At 51.7% G+C, this 16,440-nt stretch overlaps 5 protein-coding genes across 5 annotated transcripts; 3 read left to right on the plus strand and 2 right to left on the minus strand.

The window, feature by feature from the left end:
- Nucleotides 1-5,018: 5,018 nt before the first annotated feature.
- On the plus strand, nt 5,019-5,774 carry ISF_03520 (Kinase binding protein CGI-121; the record flags this gene model as incomplete). The annotated part of the gene is made up of 3 exons (XM_018847126.1): nt 5,019-5,171; nt 5,265-5,387; nt 5,460-5,774. 3 exons carry the CDS (start codon nt 5,019-5,021, stop codon nt 5,772-5,774), a joined length of 591 nt encoding a protein of 196 aa, XP_018706015.1.
- Nucleotides 5,775-6,037: 263 nt separating this feature from the next.
- Nucleotides 6,038-7,531, minus strand: ISF_03521 (proline oxidase PrnD; the record flags this gene model as incomplete). The annotated part of the gene is made up of 1 exon (XM_018847127.1): nt 6,038-7,531. The coding sequence occupies one exon, from the start codon at nt 7,529-7,531 to the stop codon at nt 6,038-6,040; it is 1,494 nt and encodes a 497-aa protein (XP_018706016.1).
- A 3,114-nt stretch (nt 7,532-10,645) lies between these two features.
- On the minus strand, nt 10,646-11,474 carry ISF_03522 (hypothetical protein; the record flags this gene model as incomplete). Its single annotated transcript, XM_018847128.1, has 2 exons — nt 10,646-10,797; nt 10,982-11,474. 2 exons carry the CDS (start codon nt 11,472-11,474, stop codon nt 10,646-10,648), a joined length of 645 nt encoding a protein of 214 aa, XP_018706017.1.
- Nucleotides 11,475-12,092: 618 nt separating this feature from the next.
- On the plus strand, nt 12,093-12,568 carry ISF_03523 (hypothetical protein; the record flags this gene model as incomplete). The annotated part of the gene is made up of 2 exons (XM_018847129.1): nt 12,093-12,095; nt 12,233-12,568. The coding sequence occupies 2 exons, from the start codon at nt 12,093-12,095 to the stop codon at nt 12,566-12,568; spliced, it is 339 nt and encodes a 112-aa protein (XP_018706018.1).
- Nucleotides 12,569-13,683: 1,115 nt separating this feature from the next.
- On the plus strand, nt 13,684-15,447 carry ISF_03524 (Metallophosphoesterase domain protein; the record flags this gene model as incomplete). Its single annotated transcript, XM_018847130.1, has 1 exon — nt 13,684-15,447. One exon carries the CDS (start codon nt 13,684-13,686, stop codon nt 15,445-15,447), a length of 1,764 nt encoding a protein of 587 aa, XP_018706019.1.
- Nucleotides 15,448-16,440: the final 993 nt, after the last annotated feature.

The raw sequence follows: 16,440 nt of genomic DNA on the forward strand, positions 1-16,440 counted from the left end.
TTTGTGTCTTGAAAGAACGATCAAGCTGTGTCTGTGACGCTTGTTGTGTGCTGTGTCTGTCTGTGACGCTTATTGTTTGTTGTCTTTGGCTGTGTGTACCAGACTTCATCAGCCATACACTGCGTTATCATAATTGGCCTTCTAGAATACGTCTCCAATTGTTCCGTCCCAGGCCCTCTTTAAATACTCATTTCTCGTCCAACCCAGACATCATCCTCGCGGAGAGAGCGATGGGCCTTATCTCCTGCCATCGCAGCTCGGACCATTTCATGATGCTCTTGACGTCTTGCTTCCAGGCGCGTACCCCGGGCTATGCTGTTGTTGGCCAGCCGCCGTCTTGTCAGGGCCTCAATTTCGCTCAGGTAGGTACTTGGCGTTAGTTATCCAACAAGATCATCGCGCGGCGGATCGACCGGCCGGTCTCCCCTGTGGCGTCTCCATCGACCCGGACCCTCCAAAGCGGCAGCTTAAAACGGGGTTTGCCGCTACGGGACTTCCGTATTCCAGAAAACAACCGTTTAGTTTCCAGAACATATGCTTATAATTTTTTTTCTTCTTCACTCAGATTTCGCCAGATTCTACCCAGCGCTACCAGCGGGGGCGATGCTGACAAGTATCTACATAAGCAGCGCGGCTCACAGTCAATAGCAAGGTCAGGTATAACAGTTCCTCAACAACCATGAGAGGTAAATACCTCGATCTACTAAAAAAATGTTCGTTTTTCCTTCTGATTTATTTAACTGCTTCTCCCGTATGCACCCTGTTCCTGCATCTCAGCCTTGTTCACACGTGGCAGTGGGCAAGGCGTTGACGACAACCCGCACGGAATTGCCGGCCCTGTAGCACAATCGTTGACGCCACATGTTTTTCAAGCGTCATACATTTAGACTTTCTCCGTTGGTGATGACATCTACATCTTGGCGCGGGCTTTTCCTAGCTTCTGCTTAGCACCGCCCTTGAAGCGTTACTTGCAATTGGCGCGCAGGGCCTGTCGACACTAGGTACATTCTCCCTGCGCTACTCGAAACCGCAGAGAGCTTGGAGAGTAGAGCTATTTGAAAAGTATCAAAGTCAATATTTAAACATCCTTCACATCTTATCGTGCCAAGTCCACTATCATCACCACTTGTCTTGTAGCCGTCACCAGCTGTCAGCGTGGGTCGAGAAGCGCAGCACATGGGGAGGACAAGATTATACTCATTCCAGCATGCGGTTCAAACTTTGAATCATCGGGAAACGTATCCTGGTCGTTATCAGCCGGCTCCCGAGTGGTTGGTCATCTTCGCTGGTCGAAAAATGGAAACTGAAATGTCTCTGCCGCACATTGCATCATACACGAATGGAACAGCGTCGTCATCGTACGTGATAACATCGGCTGAAAACATTATCACTCTACCGAGTATTTCATCTTCATCCCAGGGAGAAACCTCTCGATGTTCTCTCAGGAGTTAATCTCCCGTTTAAAACTCGATACACATCAAAACACAGTCTCTAGAAGGTTTCTATTCTACCTTGACCTGGTAAAGACTGGCCACGTGTGAAATACGGGGCAATTATCGGTCACTCTCATGCCTACATCACCCTGAAATTCGAAGCTTCTAGCCACATCTACCGTGAATCTCCCCTCAAGACATCGCGGTCAATACCTACTGGCAAGCTGTCACCAGGTGTCTCTCTGTCTTGAACCCCTGTGGGTCTCATGGCCAGCTTGCTCCTTCTCCAAAGTCAAAGGATAGGGTCCATCGAATCATAGATACCGAGTCAGAGCGAGTGAGGAACTCGGCATTGCTTACTATTGCGGCCTTAATGCCCTGGGTTCAGCAGGAGCATAAAGCTCTCGCGGACTGCAGCAACGGCCGGCCCTGCAGATCAGAGAGACATACAAAGCAAGCGACTTGATAAGTTTATTGTAACTCAGATAGTTAGATCTTTCAGTCAGTACATAGAACTGCCTTGGGAGAAACAGGTGTCACAATTGCTTCTGCGCAATCTTCTGGCAATAGGCCAAGTACAGCGACAAGACGCTGGAGGAATACGCCATCGAGTTCATGGAGAAGAACGGCGCTGCGCTTGGTTGGGCTGGCAGGTTCCCTCTCAACTTTTTAAACGAACCAGCACCGCCACCGAAGCCTGCTGCGCCTGCTCCCTGCTCCTGCGCAAATCTCATCGACGCAAGCCCCATCGGCCGCCAGGCCTAATCTCGAGGAGTTGGAGGCCAAGCTTTGCGCCACTGGCCCAGACGGCAAAAGGAAAGCATGGGATGGATAAGGCTCAATGTCACACCAAAGTTTAACAGTGCGTACTTGAGGCACACAAATCTCCGTATTCCAATTGGGATACGGTTATCAAGTGCATGGATACAAAGTTCTTGCCAGCCGCGCACTGAGCTGCCAAGTTTTGTCCGAGGCTACTTGCATAACTTTCAACAAGTCAATCTGTATAACTGAGGATAATAAAAAGAGCCTTCCCAAAACAATCAATCCCAGATTTAGTATCGAATTTCATCTCAATTAGCGGAGGAGAATGGGGGGAAGGGTTTATGTTCTCACATTCAACATGGGGTCTAGTTTTACTTTCCCTTTACACATTCAACAAATAGTAAATTAAAAAACCAGGATTACTCGAACCTTATTAAGTACCCCCCTCCCCCCTTTTTTTTCTTTGTCTTCGTCGGTGATATAAATACAACCGTTTCGGTAGTCGGTAACAACGTGACGGGATTTAGGAACACTGTTCCTTAGATAAGTAACATGGTATTCCAATTTCATAGTAGCATCGCGTGGCCAGCCACAGTAAACTGCATTGCAATCGTTCGTTCTGACCTTGCCATCGTCCACAGCAACATTGCAATCGTTCGTATCAACATTGCGCTCGTTCGTAACAACCTTGTCATCATCTGTGACATTGTTTGAGCCCATTGTCGGCCTGCCGGGCACTGCATCGTCATCGCAGGGAACAAGCTCGTGAGTGTTCTCCCAGGAGTTCGTCTTGTGTTGGAGTTCCATACCCGCCAAATCACATTCTTCAGGAGTTTTCTTTTCCAACTTAAACTTGTGAAGTTGAACCGGGAAAATGGGGGGATTGGGCCGCAATCTGCGCCGTCTCACGCCTGTGACGATCGCTAGAACGCCGCCGTGATCTAACAATCCCTTCATTTCAGCACTCCTACGGACGGCCTCTTTGTAGTTGTCACGATCCATAAATAGTCACGTGCGAGGAAGCGACTATAAAGAAGCGGGCTCGTAGGGAGGAACCACTGGAGGAGGACTTCCCTCCTCCAGTGATCAATAGCGTCATTACTGGCGATGTCACTACTGTACAACAGCTACTTCACAGCTACCTCCTTACCATCTCCCCCTCCACCTTCTTCGTGCTAGCCGCGTTCTTTGACAGTAGTCCCCTTCGATATCCTTGTCCCAGGCAGTAAGAGTAAGATGGAGGGGGGCGTCGCTTTAAGGAGTCTCTCTAGCAAGGCTGCGACTTGCACTGGGATCTCGTCGTTTTCTGGTGTGGAGCGGATGTAGAATTTGAGTTTTTCCTCATTCTTGTGAGACCTGGTCTTTTCATGGGTAGGAAAAGGTTTTCCGATTAAAAACTCATTCTCCCAATCAAGTTCTGGCAGGAGATACCAGTTTTTATGTTCTTCGCCCATCTCAACACCTGAAGATCTGTAAAACAGACAGAGCAGAATATGTTTAGAGAAGAGGATGCGTAGGGCAGAGTATGTGCAGAGAGGACTATGTGTAGAGTAGAAGATGTGTAGGGTAGAGATAGAGAAGCAGAGTCAAGGCAGAAGCAAACAGCAGAAGACTTGTTGGCACACCATAGGCAAGTAGTCAAGCCGGGCGGCCTCAGATATTTATATTTTCGAAAACATCTTTAGGTTTACAGCATCACAAAGCTCGGAGCTTGACCGAAAGTCGCACTTGAGAGCATATCAGCACTCAGTCTATGCAGCGACAGCCATCACCTTATTCCTGCACCACCCTTCGGGGCTGAGAGAGACGCGCGGCACTGTATCACAATAGTCACTTTTTATGACAATACCTTTCAAAGATACTCTGCCCAAAGCTGCAATGTTCGCAGAAATATGGGTTGTAATATGGAAAGAAGAGCTCTCGTAGCAGGTAGCACAGGGAAAGTAGCCGCTGTCAGACGTCATTCTGGCTTGTCGAGAAGGGGCACCAAAAGCGGGCAGCTTGAAAATAAACGCCACATGTGTGAAAGGCACACCAAAACTTTAGCCTGTGTTGGCCGAGAGTGGCGAGTCGCGATACCTCGCCCTTGTTCTGTTGTGAAATCACCAAGCAAAGGGGACTACAGACACGAGAGGGACATGAAGGCGCTTCTCAAGGCTCACACCTCGCGACGCCTTGGATCTCTAGGGAACACCAAGTCTAATGGACCAATGCTAAGACTATTAATAGCTTTATGACGTAGACAACCTTCCAAAGACATCCCACAGGGGGCACACAGCCAGTATCCTACCACCCGCCGAAAACAGAAATCAGCACCATTATTATTCACTTCATCCATCAATTAGCCAGCCAGAAAAAAGTCAATCTTCCTTGGTCGTTCTTCTATCTGCGCCATGGGTAACAATATCTCCCAGCCGTCCCGCTCCCGCACCGAGCTACTAGAGGAAAGACTACGCAAAGCGCGCGCAGAACACCAGAGAATACACGCGATCCGCAGCAATTTTTCGTCAGAAAGCAGGCAGCCATAGCCGTTCCACAAAAATAAAGTATCCCCCGTGCCATTTAACTATAAATAGCATCTTCACTATTATTTTAAAAAGAAAAGAAAAAGAAAACCAAGTATTTTGCCCGAATTATGTTCCAACGCTGACGATCACTGCAACCTACCCCCACCTGTACAGCCCCGCGAGGATGGAGGGGAATTTTTGCCCCTCATCTTACATAGTTACCCTATCGATAGCCGGAGTCATTTTCCTTCACCACCAGGACGACGCAACTTCATCCAAAAAAGCGCACACCTACAGTAGCCGGAATCTCATCATGGAGCTCGAAGTCATCAAGCTCGAGCACGTGCCGGACTCCTATACCGTGCATCTGGCCCTCTTCCGAGATGTGAAAAACGCCGCATTCCTGCACCAGCAGCTCCTGGCGCGCAACAGCGACTTCGAATACGCCTTTGTCGATGCTTCCGTCGTATGATCCGTCCTCCCGCACCTCTTCATGCGGATTTCCTTGAGAGCGTCACTTTGAACTAACCGCTGGGCCGTCTTCGCTCTCTCGAGATAGGTCGTCTCAAGAATGCAGCTCCTAGCCGCCGTCTTCAAAGCTACCAATGCGGCCGCTAATGGCGCACTACAAACTCCCAACATCCACTCCGAGACAGTTGCCTCCCTAAGTCCGTCCAATAATGTGAGGAACCCGGCCTTGTTTTTCTGTTCTGCCTTGTTGGTTTTGTCCCTCGCGGCTACTAACCCGGTGCAGATCGCGGACGCCTATCGCCGCTTCGGCATCTCCCCCACTACCAAGGACCTCCTGGTCGTCAAAATCACATTCCCTACAGAAGCACGGCCGCAGCCAGCACCAACTGAGTCGATAGCCAAGCACCTGCAAGAGAATGTCGAGGGCATCAGCGTACCAGCCTCCGACGACAATATTGCGGCCTGCGCAGACATGGCCAAGGTCAGAAAATACTACAAGCTCAACGGCATCAACTGGCTCAACACGCCGGATCAGGCCGAGGGCAAGAAGCAAATAGAAGGTTTGATTCTCGGGTCCATGGCTTTAAGGGGAGTATAGAATAAAGAGTCTTCGCACGCACTGGAAGCATCGAAACAAGTAATTATTATTTCATTTTTTCATTCATCATTCCTATCCTTGGGATATATGTGGGCTAATCTCTATCTATTTTCCTTGCCAGATAATTCCTGATTGCCAACCAAACTCCAAAAAAAAAAAAACATAGTGAAAGCAACAAAATTCAACGCTATGATGTGCGACACTAGACATTAATGCGCAGAGTATGCAAAAGAAATGGAAATCTGCGCCCCCTTTGTTATCAATTAAGCAAGACCGACAGCTGTCTTGCATCGGCGAACGAGCTCACTCCACATAGCATCACGACCGCTGCGTGTGCGTCCGACAGCGTCCTTGTTCTCATTTGCGCGGCGAAGCAGGTACTTCATGCACTCTCCAGTAGTTCCCCAGACAAGGTACTTGAAGACGGGGAGTTCAGAGGCCTTGTTGGCGCTGCCGGCCTCGACAAGCTCGCAACTGACCTCATCGGCCATACCTTGAAGTTGGGCAAAAGCAATGCCAGACTTGGCACCACCAGCATCGCAGATGGCACGGGCGCGGCGGACAGACTCGACGTTGTGAGTGGCAAGAACCATGTGGGCGTTGGGGAATTCACCCTTGCCCTCGACCATGGGACCCCACTGGCGGGTGAGGACACCGGCAGCAATACCGTTGTAGCAGGCATCGGTTCCTTCCTGGGTCTCCCAGAAGCATTGGCGGGGGTCGGATCCGAGGTAGGCGCCGCGAACCAGCTTAACACCGAGGCTGAAACCACCCTCCTGGGCCTCGGCCAGGTGGCTAGAAATGACAGCGGGGGTCTTCTTCTTGTACGCCTGGTAGGTACCATAGACGGTGGCAGTCTCGGGAGACGTGTTATACTTGTGGGCAAAGGTCATGGTCCAGTTGTCGATGCCGTCCTGAAGAGCATCCTGCTCAGCGTCGAAGAGGAGGCGAACACCACGCTGCTGGGCAAGGGCACAGATGGCGTCGATAGACTTGTACAGGTAGGGGGAGGGTTCGCTGTTCTGAGAGAGCTGATAGAGTGCGAGGCGGCCGGCACCAGTGAACTTGAGGGCGACATAGTCACCGGGCTCGGCAAGGGCAACAGTCTCGAGGGTACCGTTAGCCCAAGGCTCAATCTCGTGAGCGATATCCGCATCAGTCTCTTTTCCTTGGTCCTCAGCAGCGACAGCCTTGGCCTGATCCTCGGTTAGGACAACCTCCTTGGCATAACCGAGAATGACACCCCTGAATCCGATGTTCTTGAGGCGAGAAATGGTTTCCCGAACCTCGGCGGGCTTCTCGCCGGCGCAGAACTGGGCGTAAAAGGTCTTCTTGAGGAAGAAGCGAAGGAGGGGGTTCTTGTCGGGGTTGAGGATCGGGTTATGGGTGTTGGCGAGGAGGGACATAATGCGAAGCGAGGGAGGGAGGAGGAGGGGAGAAGAAGAGACCACGGTGGTGAGGAGGGAGCGGACAATCATGGTCATGGGCAGAACCGACAGAGGAGCGCTCTTGGGTTCGGTGCTGGGTGGTTGGGTGGTAGGGTCGACCGTGGGCAGCTCAGCAACCGTGTTAGTGCGGCGGTCCGAGGAGCTGATGGCCATGCGCTCGGAGTTGTGGATGTGGCGGCGCTGGATGGCGGCCGAGAAGCGGCTCTTGTCATGAAGACCAACGCATGACGGCGACGAGACTCTGACGGCAGAGACTATAGCCCGGTGCACGGGCAGGTGAGCAAGCCCGCGTGCAGGGGCGGAGGGCATTGCACTCTTTTATTTGTGTTGAAGTTGGAAAAAACGATTCGTTTGAGTTGGTGATGGACTCAAGCGAGCACTTTTTTCCCTTTTTCGGGTGATGGGTGGAAGAGTTGACTCGGTGCTTTGGTCGCGGAAGGGTGGTCCGACGGTGACTTGGGAGTGTTGGCAAGAGTGTGTTTGCGTTTGCTGTTGGTGGTTGATCCAAGCTATTTCAAGATGAAGATCTTAGCTCAGGCACAACTGGAAATAAGGTATTCTTGCAGACGAAGAAAGAAGGAGGAGGGACGGGAGCAAGGGCGAGGGAGGGGAGGGCCAGCTGTTTCTTATATTATTCAACGAGTGTGGTGTACGACTCACGATGGTTCGGGGGTGTGTGGTCTGGGTGTGAGCGGGACTGGGCAGGCGCCGACTTGGAGCGAGCGCGAAACGAGGCGCGGACGGGCGACCCGGCCGGAGAAAACGGACATGGCAACACATTTGCCCCATTCTTGGCCAAGTGGAAGAAAAAAAATAGAAGAGGCATCGTGACCAGTGACCACGGACATTGAATTCTTTTCCCCATTCCCCAGTTAATCGCCAATTACCCATGATTTTCCTTGCTGCTCGCAGGCAACCACCCGCCACACCCTTCACCCTTCCCTTCAGTCATGGTCTCCTGGCCAAGAGTCTGTGTGTGATTACAAAAGTGTATTCCTTATCTACGCCACGGGCACACAACATCAAAGGGGGCACCCCGGTCAACTCCGCAAAGATGATTCAAAGAAAACATACTGGCAGAGCCCAATCTCGGGGTTTTGGGAAGGTATACGCAGATACCCGTAGATAACCAGGATTCCGACCATGTGGCCCCAAGATTCCGACAACGCCGGGGCCACTCCGCGGCGGTGGGAGTAATATGTGTCAGAAGAATGGCCAGGGAGCCCCAGTTCTTGTTTCTCTCATCGTCGACCGACGGACGACCAAAGATAAAAGCGAGAGGGGGGTGTGTGAGATTGATTGTGATTAAGCTTGGGGGCGTGCGGAATGAACCTAGGGGGCTAGAAGACGCCTGGAACGCCTCAGCCTGCATCACGTGGACCCTTTTTTTTCTTCGCCCTGCCGGCGCGGCTACCGTCCATGGTGGTTTGTAATGAGCATTCGCCCAGCGGCCATATCAGTCAGGTCACACACACACGCACAGAGTGAATTCCTTCCCCGCAAGTTAATTTCGCCTCTCTTCATCGCGAGGGCCAATGAAGGGCGCCGTTGGAACAATGGCCTTGGCCACAAATCTTTTTTTACCGACGTGTAAGTGTAACGGGAGCGTGCTGGCCGACCCGCGTGTAACCGTCGGTATGGGGCTCCGGGCTCCTTTTTTTTTCTTGTTCGACCTGAATGGCTGCATTGTGAAAGCAAGAAAAGGGCTTATCTGCGCGTGCTGGAACACGTCCGATACGGTCTTTTCGGGGCCCATGCATGCCTGCCTCCGAGCGGCTTGGCGGTGGCTGGCGGTCTCGCTCTAATAATACCAGCCGCGATGCCTACCTATCAACCCAGAACGTCGGGCGCTCTCGAGTCCTTGGCGGACGTGTCCGTCGTAGCCGTGCATCGCTGTCTCGATGGCCATCTTGCTTTGCTTTTTTTTGCCCGCCCGCCAGCGATGTTGTTATCTGAGCCGGCGCGGGCACCAATGGCTGCTGCGATGAAGCCAACTCCTCGATAACAGATTATTAGAGTCGCATATTCAGCTGATTGGGGCGCTCCTCATCAGCAAACATGGCCAACAATCATTCACAACTCCGCATTGTCCAGCGCATCAACCTAGCATCGGCAGATGGCCTGCCCATCTCGCATCTGTTGTCTCGTCTTTTTTGCCCCAACCCATGAGAAAAAGCAGCCAAGCCGCACACGCCATGTCGTGCCAGCGTTGCATCACGCCCCCCCCCCCCCCCCCCCCCCCTCCTTGTCCATGCTGCATTCACTTTGCCCAAACAAAATCACTGTCTCACGGCAAGGAGTCTAGGCCAGCGGTAAAGTACTGTGTTGCCTCAAAGCTCTCGGGGTACGTTGCAGCAAAAATTAAGAAGAAAGTTAAGCTTAGCATGCCGTACGACAAACGCAGAGGCCGGAGAGTCGGTTTCACCTTGTTCGTCCTGAATTGGTGGCGGGCATTCACCCTGTCGACGTCTCTCCATTTGGCGCTACTCTTGTTATGGCTTTGATTACGCGTTGGTAATTCAACAGAACTTTGTTGGCGTTCACTAGTCGCCCTGCAGACGCAACCATCGTGAACCACCTCCCACAAGCGGCCACGGCTCACTTTGCGAGCTGCTGGCGGGTCGCTTGTCTTCTGTCAGATTGTTTCGTGTTACCTAAAACTCGTAAGAGCAGCCAGCTTGCTACGTGGTCACAGTTTTTTTCCAAGACAAGGCACACAGCTGCGATGAGATGCGGGGACAGCATTCCCAGCGTGCCGCGGCGGTAGAGTTTTGGCTATGCGAGATTGTGGGCAACAACAGAAAAAGTATGCTTCCTGCGTCTGAAGTAAAAATATATGTAAGACACGGAAGAGCTATAATACAAAACATATATCACAAAGGCAAGACCTGCCAAGAAAAATAGAATGTCGCTTCAGTTCATACCAAAAGTGCCTTCCGCAGTTACGTGTCGAAGTAGTGGGTGCGGAAAACAGAAAACAGGGGGGGATGCTCGCACCACTGCCAGCAGCCAAAAAAAAAAAAACTATCGTGAACTTGGGCTTTTGGAGTTTTACCTCTTTTGCCTCTGCTTTCCGATGTCCTGGGCCAGGTGACTTGGGAGCGGGGGGCGCTAGGTGCTAGGCATGCAGCAGGTGCCAGAGACCATCCGTTTTGGGTGCGTTGTGCGCCGATGTAGGCGATGAGGATCTCGGATGTGGGGCGCCGGCAGGCCCTTGCAGAGGACCCTCAGCTGAGGGCTATGCTGCGCTCTGGTTGGCTGTTTGCCTGTCGGAGCACGGTCAGCGCCCATGTCGGAACGGGCTCTCGGAGCCCTCTCGGAGGCCCGGCGGCTTATGGCCACTATCGGATCCCCTGTCCGACACTGCCACGCTCACACGCACACCACACACACCCCGGCCCCCCAAAACCCGCTGTCGTATTTTTAAGCACGGGACAACCGACGTCGGATGGCCTCCACGTAGCCAACCGGTCGCCCACGGGCGAGCGCCGACAAGTCTTGCACACCCCCGTACACAACTCCAAACAACAAACCGTATCGTGCTGTGCGCGCTGCTGCTGACAACGAGAATCGATCTAATGACAAACAAAAAGTGTCAGCCGGCCCTTGTTCTTCTCCATGTGTCACTAGAAATCATTTATCCCTGTCCCCCACACGCAACGCAATACTATCTGCCTATGGGCAAATCTGAGATTTCATTGCGAGGGGGCGACGAGATGAGATATCCAGCCGTTGCATGACAGGGGGGAAACTACTTACGTGTCAATGAGAACATACCCGCCACCGACACCGTCGCCACAACTGTCGAAAGCATGTCGCTGCATCCGCGCATGCGGTCGACTGTCGTCTCCAAGCTGAGCGCCGCAAAGCTCCAGAACCCCGTCTTGGCCCCCATCCGAAATCCTTCACGGATGCCGCCCTGCATCGCATGGTAGTTTTTCGACTTGTGGTAAAAGTACCAGCCCGTAGTCGTGTCTGGCATCTTGTGCGCGTGCTCTGCTCGGAATCGTAGCTGGGCCATCTGCCCACCCTGGAAGCTTCCCAGCATGAACCCAATCATGGTTGAAGCGAGCGATCCGAGCAGCAGTCGCGTCGGTGCTAGCATGGACAGGCGCATGGCATCCGATGAGGCCGGCAACAGCTCTGGTGGAGTTGGCGCTGCCGCTGCTGTTGCCGTCGTCTGTTGCCCCTGTTGTCCATCCCGGGACAGCGATGCAAAGGCATCGCCCTTCGTCACTGAATCGGGTGCCATCGTCTGATGCGCTCTCTTTTGCTCCTGGGAGACCATATGCTGCTGTGTTCCCCTTTTCCAGGCGAGTGAGCGATGCTGCCGGTTCTCAACTCCCAACGCACCCGCTTGTAGAAGCTGCGAAGCGGTACCGGAGCCGTGTCTCGAATCCTCTCGCTTCCTTCACTCGAACAGCTCAACGAAGGCCTCTCAGCTAGGAATCTTGCGACAGTCAAGTACTGGTGGGACTCGCCAGTCAGCTTGCCAGCACCTCTCTAGGCGAAGCCCGGTATCACAGAATTACCCCTTGTGAACGAGCCAAGAAATTCTGGTTGCATAAGCTTAGTGTCGACTTATGAAACTTTTCGTAAGCTGTGTAGAGCCAATTGCGACGCTTCTATGTTTTTTCGTACTCCTTAGCGCCAGCAACTTGGGCTTCAAAGGTTTTGCGTAGCAGGAAGGCAACTGCGCGCGGAAGCACGTGATTTCGTGTCGCTACTTAACGCGCTGAACGGTAAGCTCTCTGCAGCAACTCCTCTCTGTGCAGTCAGCTCTCAATCTTGGCGTGAAAACGTCACCGATAATTTCTTCCGGGCCTAGCAAAAAAAGGTCTAACCGCAAATCTGCCTCAACCGGCGCAACATGGTACGTAGGGCCCGGATTCTGGCAACCTCTCACTTGGCTCCTAATATGGCAGGCAACAGGCTGAGATAGACGACTCACATCTCTCGGTGCGCTTCAGGCACGGAGTGCACACATTCTACCTATTTGTCGATTCCCAGGCTCCCTTCTCGGAGATTAGCAGTGAACTTGCAGATATCTTACGCGACCGCTATCCCGCAGGGCTCACCACGAGTTTGGAGCCGCCCATGGAGACGGCCATCCCCGCAGAGCCCAAGTTTGTCTACGGCGTTTTAAATAAGCACGACGACCCTTCCCACGGCTGGAAACGTATCAATACCGGGTCAGATGAGGGCTTCACGCCAACGAGATGCGGCCTGAAGAATAACAGTCTTGTGGCTTTCATGTTGGTAGAAGATGGGGATGACCTAGATGACGTCGTCTTTCGTGTGGAGTGGCCGGTGGAGGATGAGGAACTATACGAACAGGAACCCTAGTGTCGCTCGGAGGCAGCGGAATTAATGAACTTGGTGTTTGAACCGATTTACTAAAGATCACGGGTCTTTGGGGGGAAATTCCCAGCGCCGCGGAGTAACCTCCGATGACGGCTCAAGAAGTGGCGTGTCTGACGTTGTCCAAGCTTGGTCCGTTGGTCACCTGCCAGCACAGCCATTCGTCACCAAGGCATTTGTCAACTGGCCACAACATATGCAAAAACCTGAAATGACGGATGCCTTTTCCGATCGTTTTTCTGTCGTATAAGCCATTGGTTAGCACTGGTGTCTTTCTTCTACACATATTGGTATTGCTTTGTTGCATACATACCTAGACAAGCTGCACCATCTGTACGCTGTTGTTAACTATAGTAGCCGTGGTATTGAACCAACGTTCATGGGCTCTTCTTGGTCGTATGATAAGTAGACTGGGCTCCTCTCTTTCTGGTATGGGACAAGACATGGCACGTAGGATTTAGCCTCTCCTTTGACGTAGCGACCCTACCAATGCTAATGAGGCCCTCACCGTAATCCAGCTTTACTACTGGGTAACATTTAATATAAACAATGCGAACAATATGGCCTTGCAAAACGAAAAACAATGACCAAAGAAATCAGACGGTTATAATGTACCCCTACCCTGAGACATAGATTTACGCGATTTCTAGCCATGTTGAGCTGCTGATTAAAGATACAAGACGTGGTCTAGGGTAAGTTATCAGGCGATTCGCGTGTGACACCCAGATCCAAGACCACGCGGCAGATCCAAGCAAAGCAGAGACCCAGTCTTTCTCAGTAAAGACACAGCAGCCTTACGGCGAAATTAACGGAGAAAAGAATACAGAAGGAGAAGAAATCATATAGTTCAAAAGGGTATGGAAGCTGAAGCACGCCCAGCAGCAGCTTTATGGTAGAGCCGAGGCCACGTATCATGACTAAGCCGAAATCAGCAATCGATAGCGGCGATGCCCTCACATGCCAGCCCCTTTCCTTATTATTCCTCTGAAGTATGCCATTGCCAACGTTAGACATTCCTTAACCACCGGCCCTTTTCGTTTCTTCAACCGGGCCAGCTGTGCTGACCATCTTTGTGCTTGTTCATACATGCAGCCGGCTACATGTTAGTCGCGTCGAGGTTGCGCAATGGCCTCGGCCTGCTGGTGCCTTTGACGCTAGCTTGTTCGCTTTACCTCTATTTTTACCCCTTCTTTGGGCAATGCGCGTTTCCTTTACCGTCGCGTAATGCACTCGAAGCATTTGAGGAGACAAAGAAGCTCCACTGGCCCTTCGCAGACAAGGAATCGTTGTCCAACGTGCCCACGAAGCAGGCACCCTTTCGGCTACTTGCGCTCGGCGATCCCCAGCTCGAAGGCGATACCTCAATTCCCCTCGCATATGCAGGATTCATGCCGCATATTCCACTGCTTCTTAAGCAGCTGACATTCCAAACATGTCACCCATCTCTAAAAGAGCGCATCCGATGGGCCATGCACGACCTCGTCGATATCTTCTTCGACGACATCCCGAACATTTTCGAATCCGCGCGCAAGGTCTTTGACCTTTTCGGGAACGACTTCTACCTCGCCCACATTTATAGAACCCTGCATTGGTGGACACAACCAACGCATGTTAGTGTTTTGGGTGACCTGCTCGGCAGCCAATGGATCGAGGATGACGAATTCGAGAAACGAGGTCACCGGTTCTGGAACAGGACGTTCAAAGGCGGAAAGCGCGTCCCCGACGACGTGGCCGTATTTCCAGCTGATGAATATAACATTACTGGGTTTCTCAATGGTTCACCAGAAGAGGATATTTGGAAGAAGCGCATCATCAATGTTGCAGGTAATCACGACATTGGCTATGCTGGAGACTTGACTGAGGAGCGCCTCGAGCGGTTTGAACGTATTTTCGGCAAAGCAAATTACGAGCTACGTTTTGAACTTCCCGTTACCGATCCCGATCATAACGCGACCATCATCAACGAAGAAACGAATCCAGACTCGAGGCGATTAGCGCCAGAATTGCGAATTGTCGTCCTTAACGATATGAACTTGGATACACCTGCGAAATCCGTACCGCTACAAGACGAGACTTACAAGTTTATCAACTCTGTCATTGGAACATCCGCCGCCGTCGAGTTTGACGGCCATTTCACCCTCATACTCACACACATTCCGATGTACAAGCCTGCTGGGATCTGTGTCGATGCTCCGTTCTTCGACTTCCACAGCCAAGCGGATGGCGGTGGATTGAAGGAGCAATACTTACTGAGCGGTGACGCCAGCAAGGGTCTGCTGGAGGGCATTTTTGGCGTAAGCGGAGATACCAACGCTCCTGCCAACGGACTGGGTCGCAAAGGCATGGTCATGAATGGGCACGATCATGAAGGCTGCGACACGTATCATTTTGTGAACCAAACAAACGGGACAGACTCTTACGAGAGGTCTTGGGAAACAGTTCGATGGGGAGATGCGAAGTCGATGGATTACCCCTCACGCCCTGGTCTACCGGGTCGCCGAGAGATTACCGTGCGCAGTATGATGGGTGATTTCGGCGGCAATGCTGGCCTCCTGAGCATGTGGTTCAACTTTGACACCTGGGAGTGGGAGCACGAATACATTGACTGCCCACTTGGCTCGCAACACTTTTGGTGGCTCACTCACTTTCTTATTTTTGGAACGATTGCCTGTGCCACCTCCTACGTAGCAGTTACCGCCATGGCAGCTTCTGGTGTCGATGTTGATGGCCATTATGCTGTTGTTGAGAAGTGGACGCGAAGACAGATCCTTGCCCTTTGGGCAGAAGCGAAGAGCAGGATGCGACACAACCCTATCAACGACGACAAGCCGCAAGAGAAGAGCAGCTCGAAGCCGAGCCAATGAAGTTGATTTTGAAAGCTACACATACATTAGCATATAGAATAATTACAAAAAAGCATTAATGAGTCCCTCTGGCGAGCGTTCGGCGAGTCATTTGTTGCGAAGAAAGAGAGCCTGCTGCTGTGCGAACAATTGAAAATTGTGCAAACGGATCCGAAGATCGGCTGAGTGAGCTGATGCGAAACTGAATACGCAAACACTTGGGCAAACTACGGCGAACTCTGTGGTAGGCGGCTCCCCAGGCTCAATTGCTGCCTTCAATCAATGTCCGCTGCAACGTCACGAGACGATTCAGTTTTCGTTTGTGCGGAACTATAAACGTTCTGTAGTACCCAAATAGGCCGTGTTATTGGAAGCGCCTTGGAGTATTGAATTGTTGTTTTGTTGTACTTCGTTGATAGCTTGGGTGCGGCTTGGTACATATATAGCTATTGCACTGGTTCCGCTAAAACAGAATCGCCGATGAGAAAAATTCAAAGCAATATTTTGAAGTCAATCCATGTATCCGATAATCTCAGAGAGCAGTCTTCCTCGATCGAGGGATGTACGACGTTAACATTGGTTGTTACTGTTCGAGTATCACATGCTCGGTAACATACCCGTGCTCCCGTTAGAGACGTTTGTTTCTGCTTGCTCTCGTTGAGAAACTTGACTTATAATAATAGAAGCCGTACGATACGGTAAGAGCGTACCTACTGGTTTGCGGAGAGAAATACCCGGGTTTCGCGCCGTCATAGCCTTGCGCTGCGATTATGAGGAAGGTGTTCTGCGGTCGACGAGTGACACTGCAGGAGCAGACCGGAGCCACGTGTTAATTGTAGCAATGAAGTCGATAAATCGTGCTTGTAAAACCTTCTCCTTTTTGCATATAAACGCAGCGATATCCCGAGACTCTTTGTGCCGAAGCTACAGTGCCGCAACCTATCTTCACGACAGGATATTCATTTTCGGCTCAACCTATGCAATAGACATATCACATACACTCACTATTTTACC

The sequence above is a fragment of the Cordyceps fumosorosea genome (genome assembly GCF_001636725.1).
Source record: "Cordyceps fumosorosea ARSEF 2679 chromosome Unknown scaffold_6, whole genome shotgun sequence".
Lineage (NCBI taxonomy): Eukaryota > Fungi > Ascomycota > Sordariomycetes > Hypocreales > Cordycipitaceae > Cordyceps > Cordyceps fumosorosea.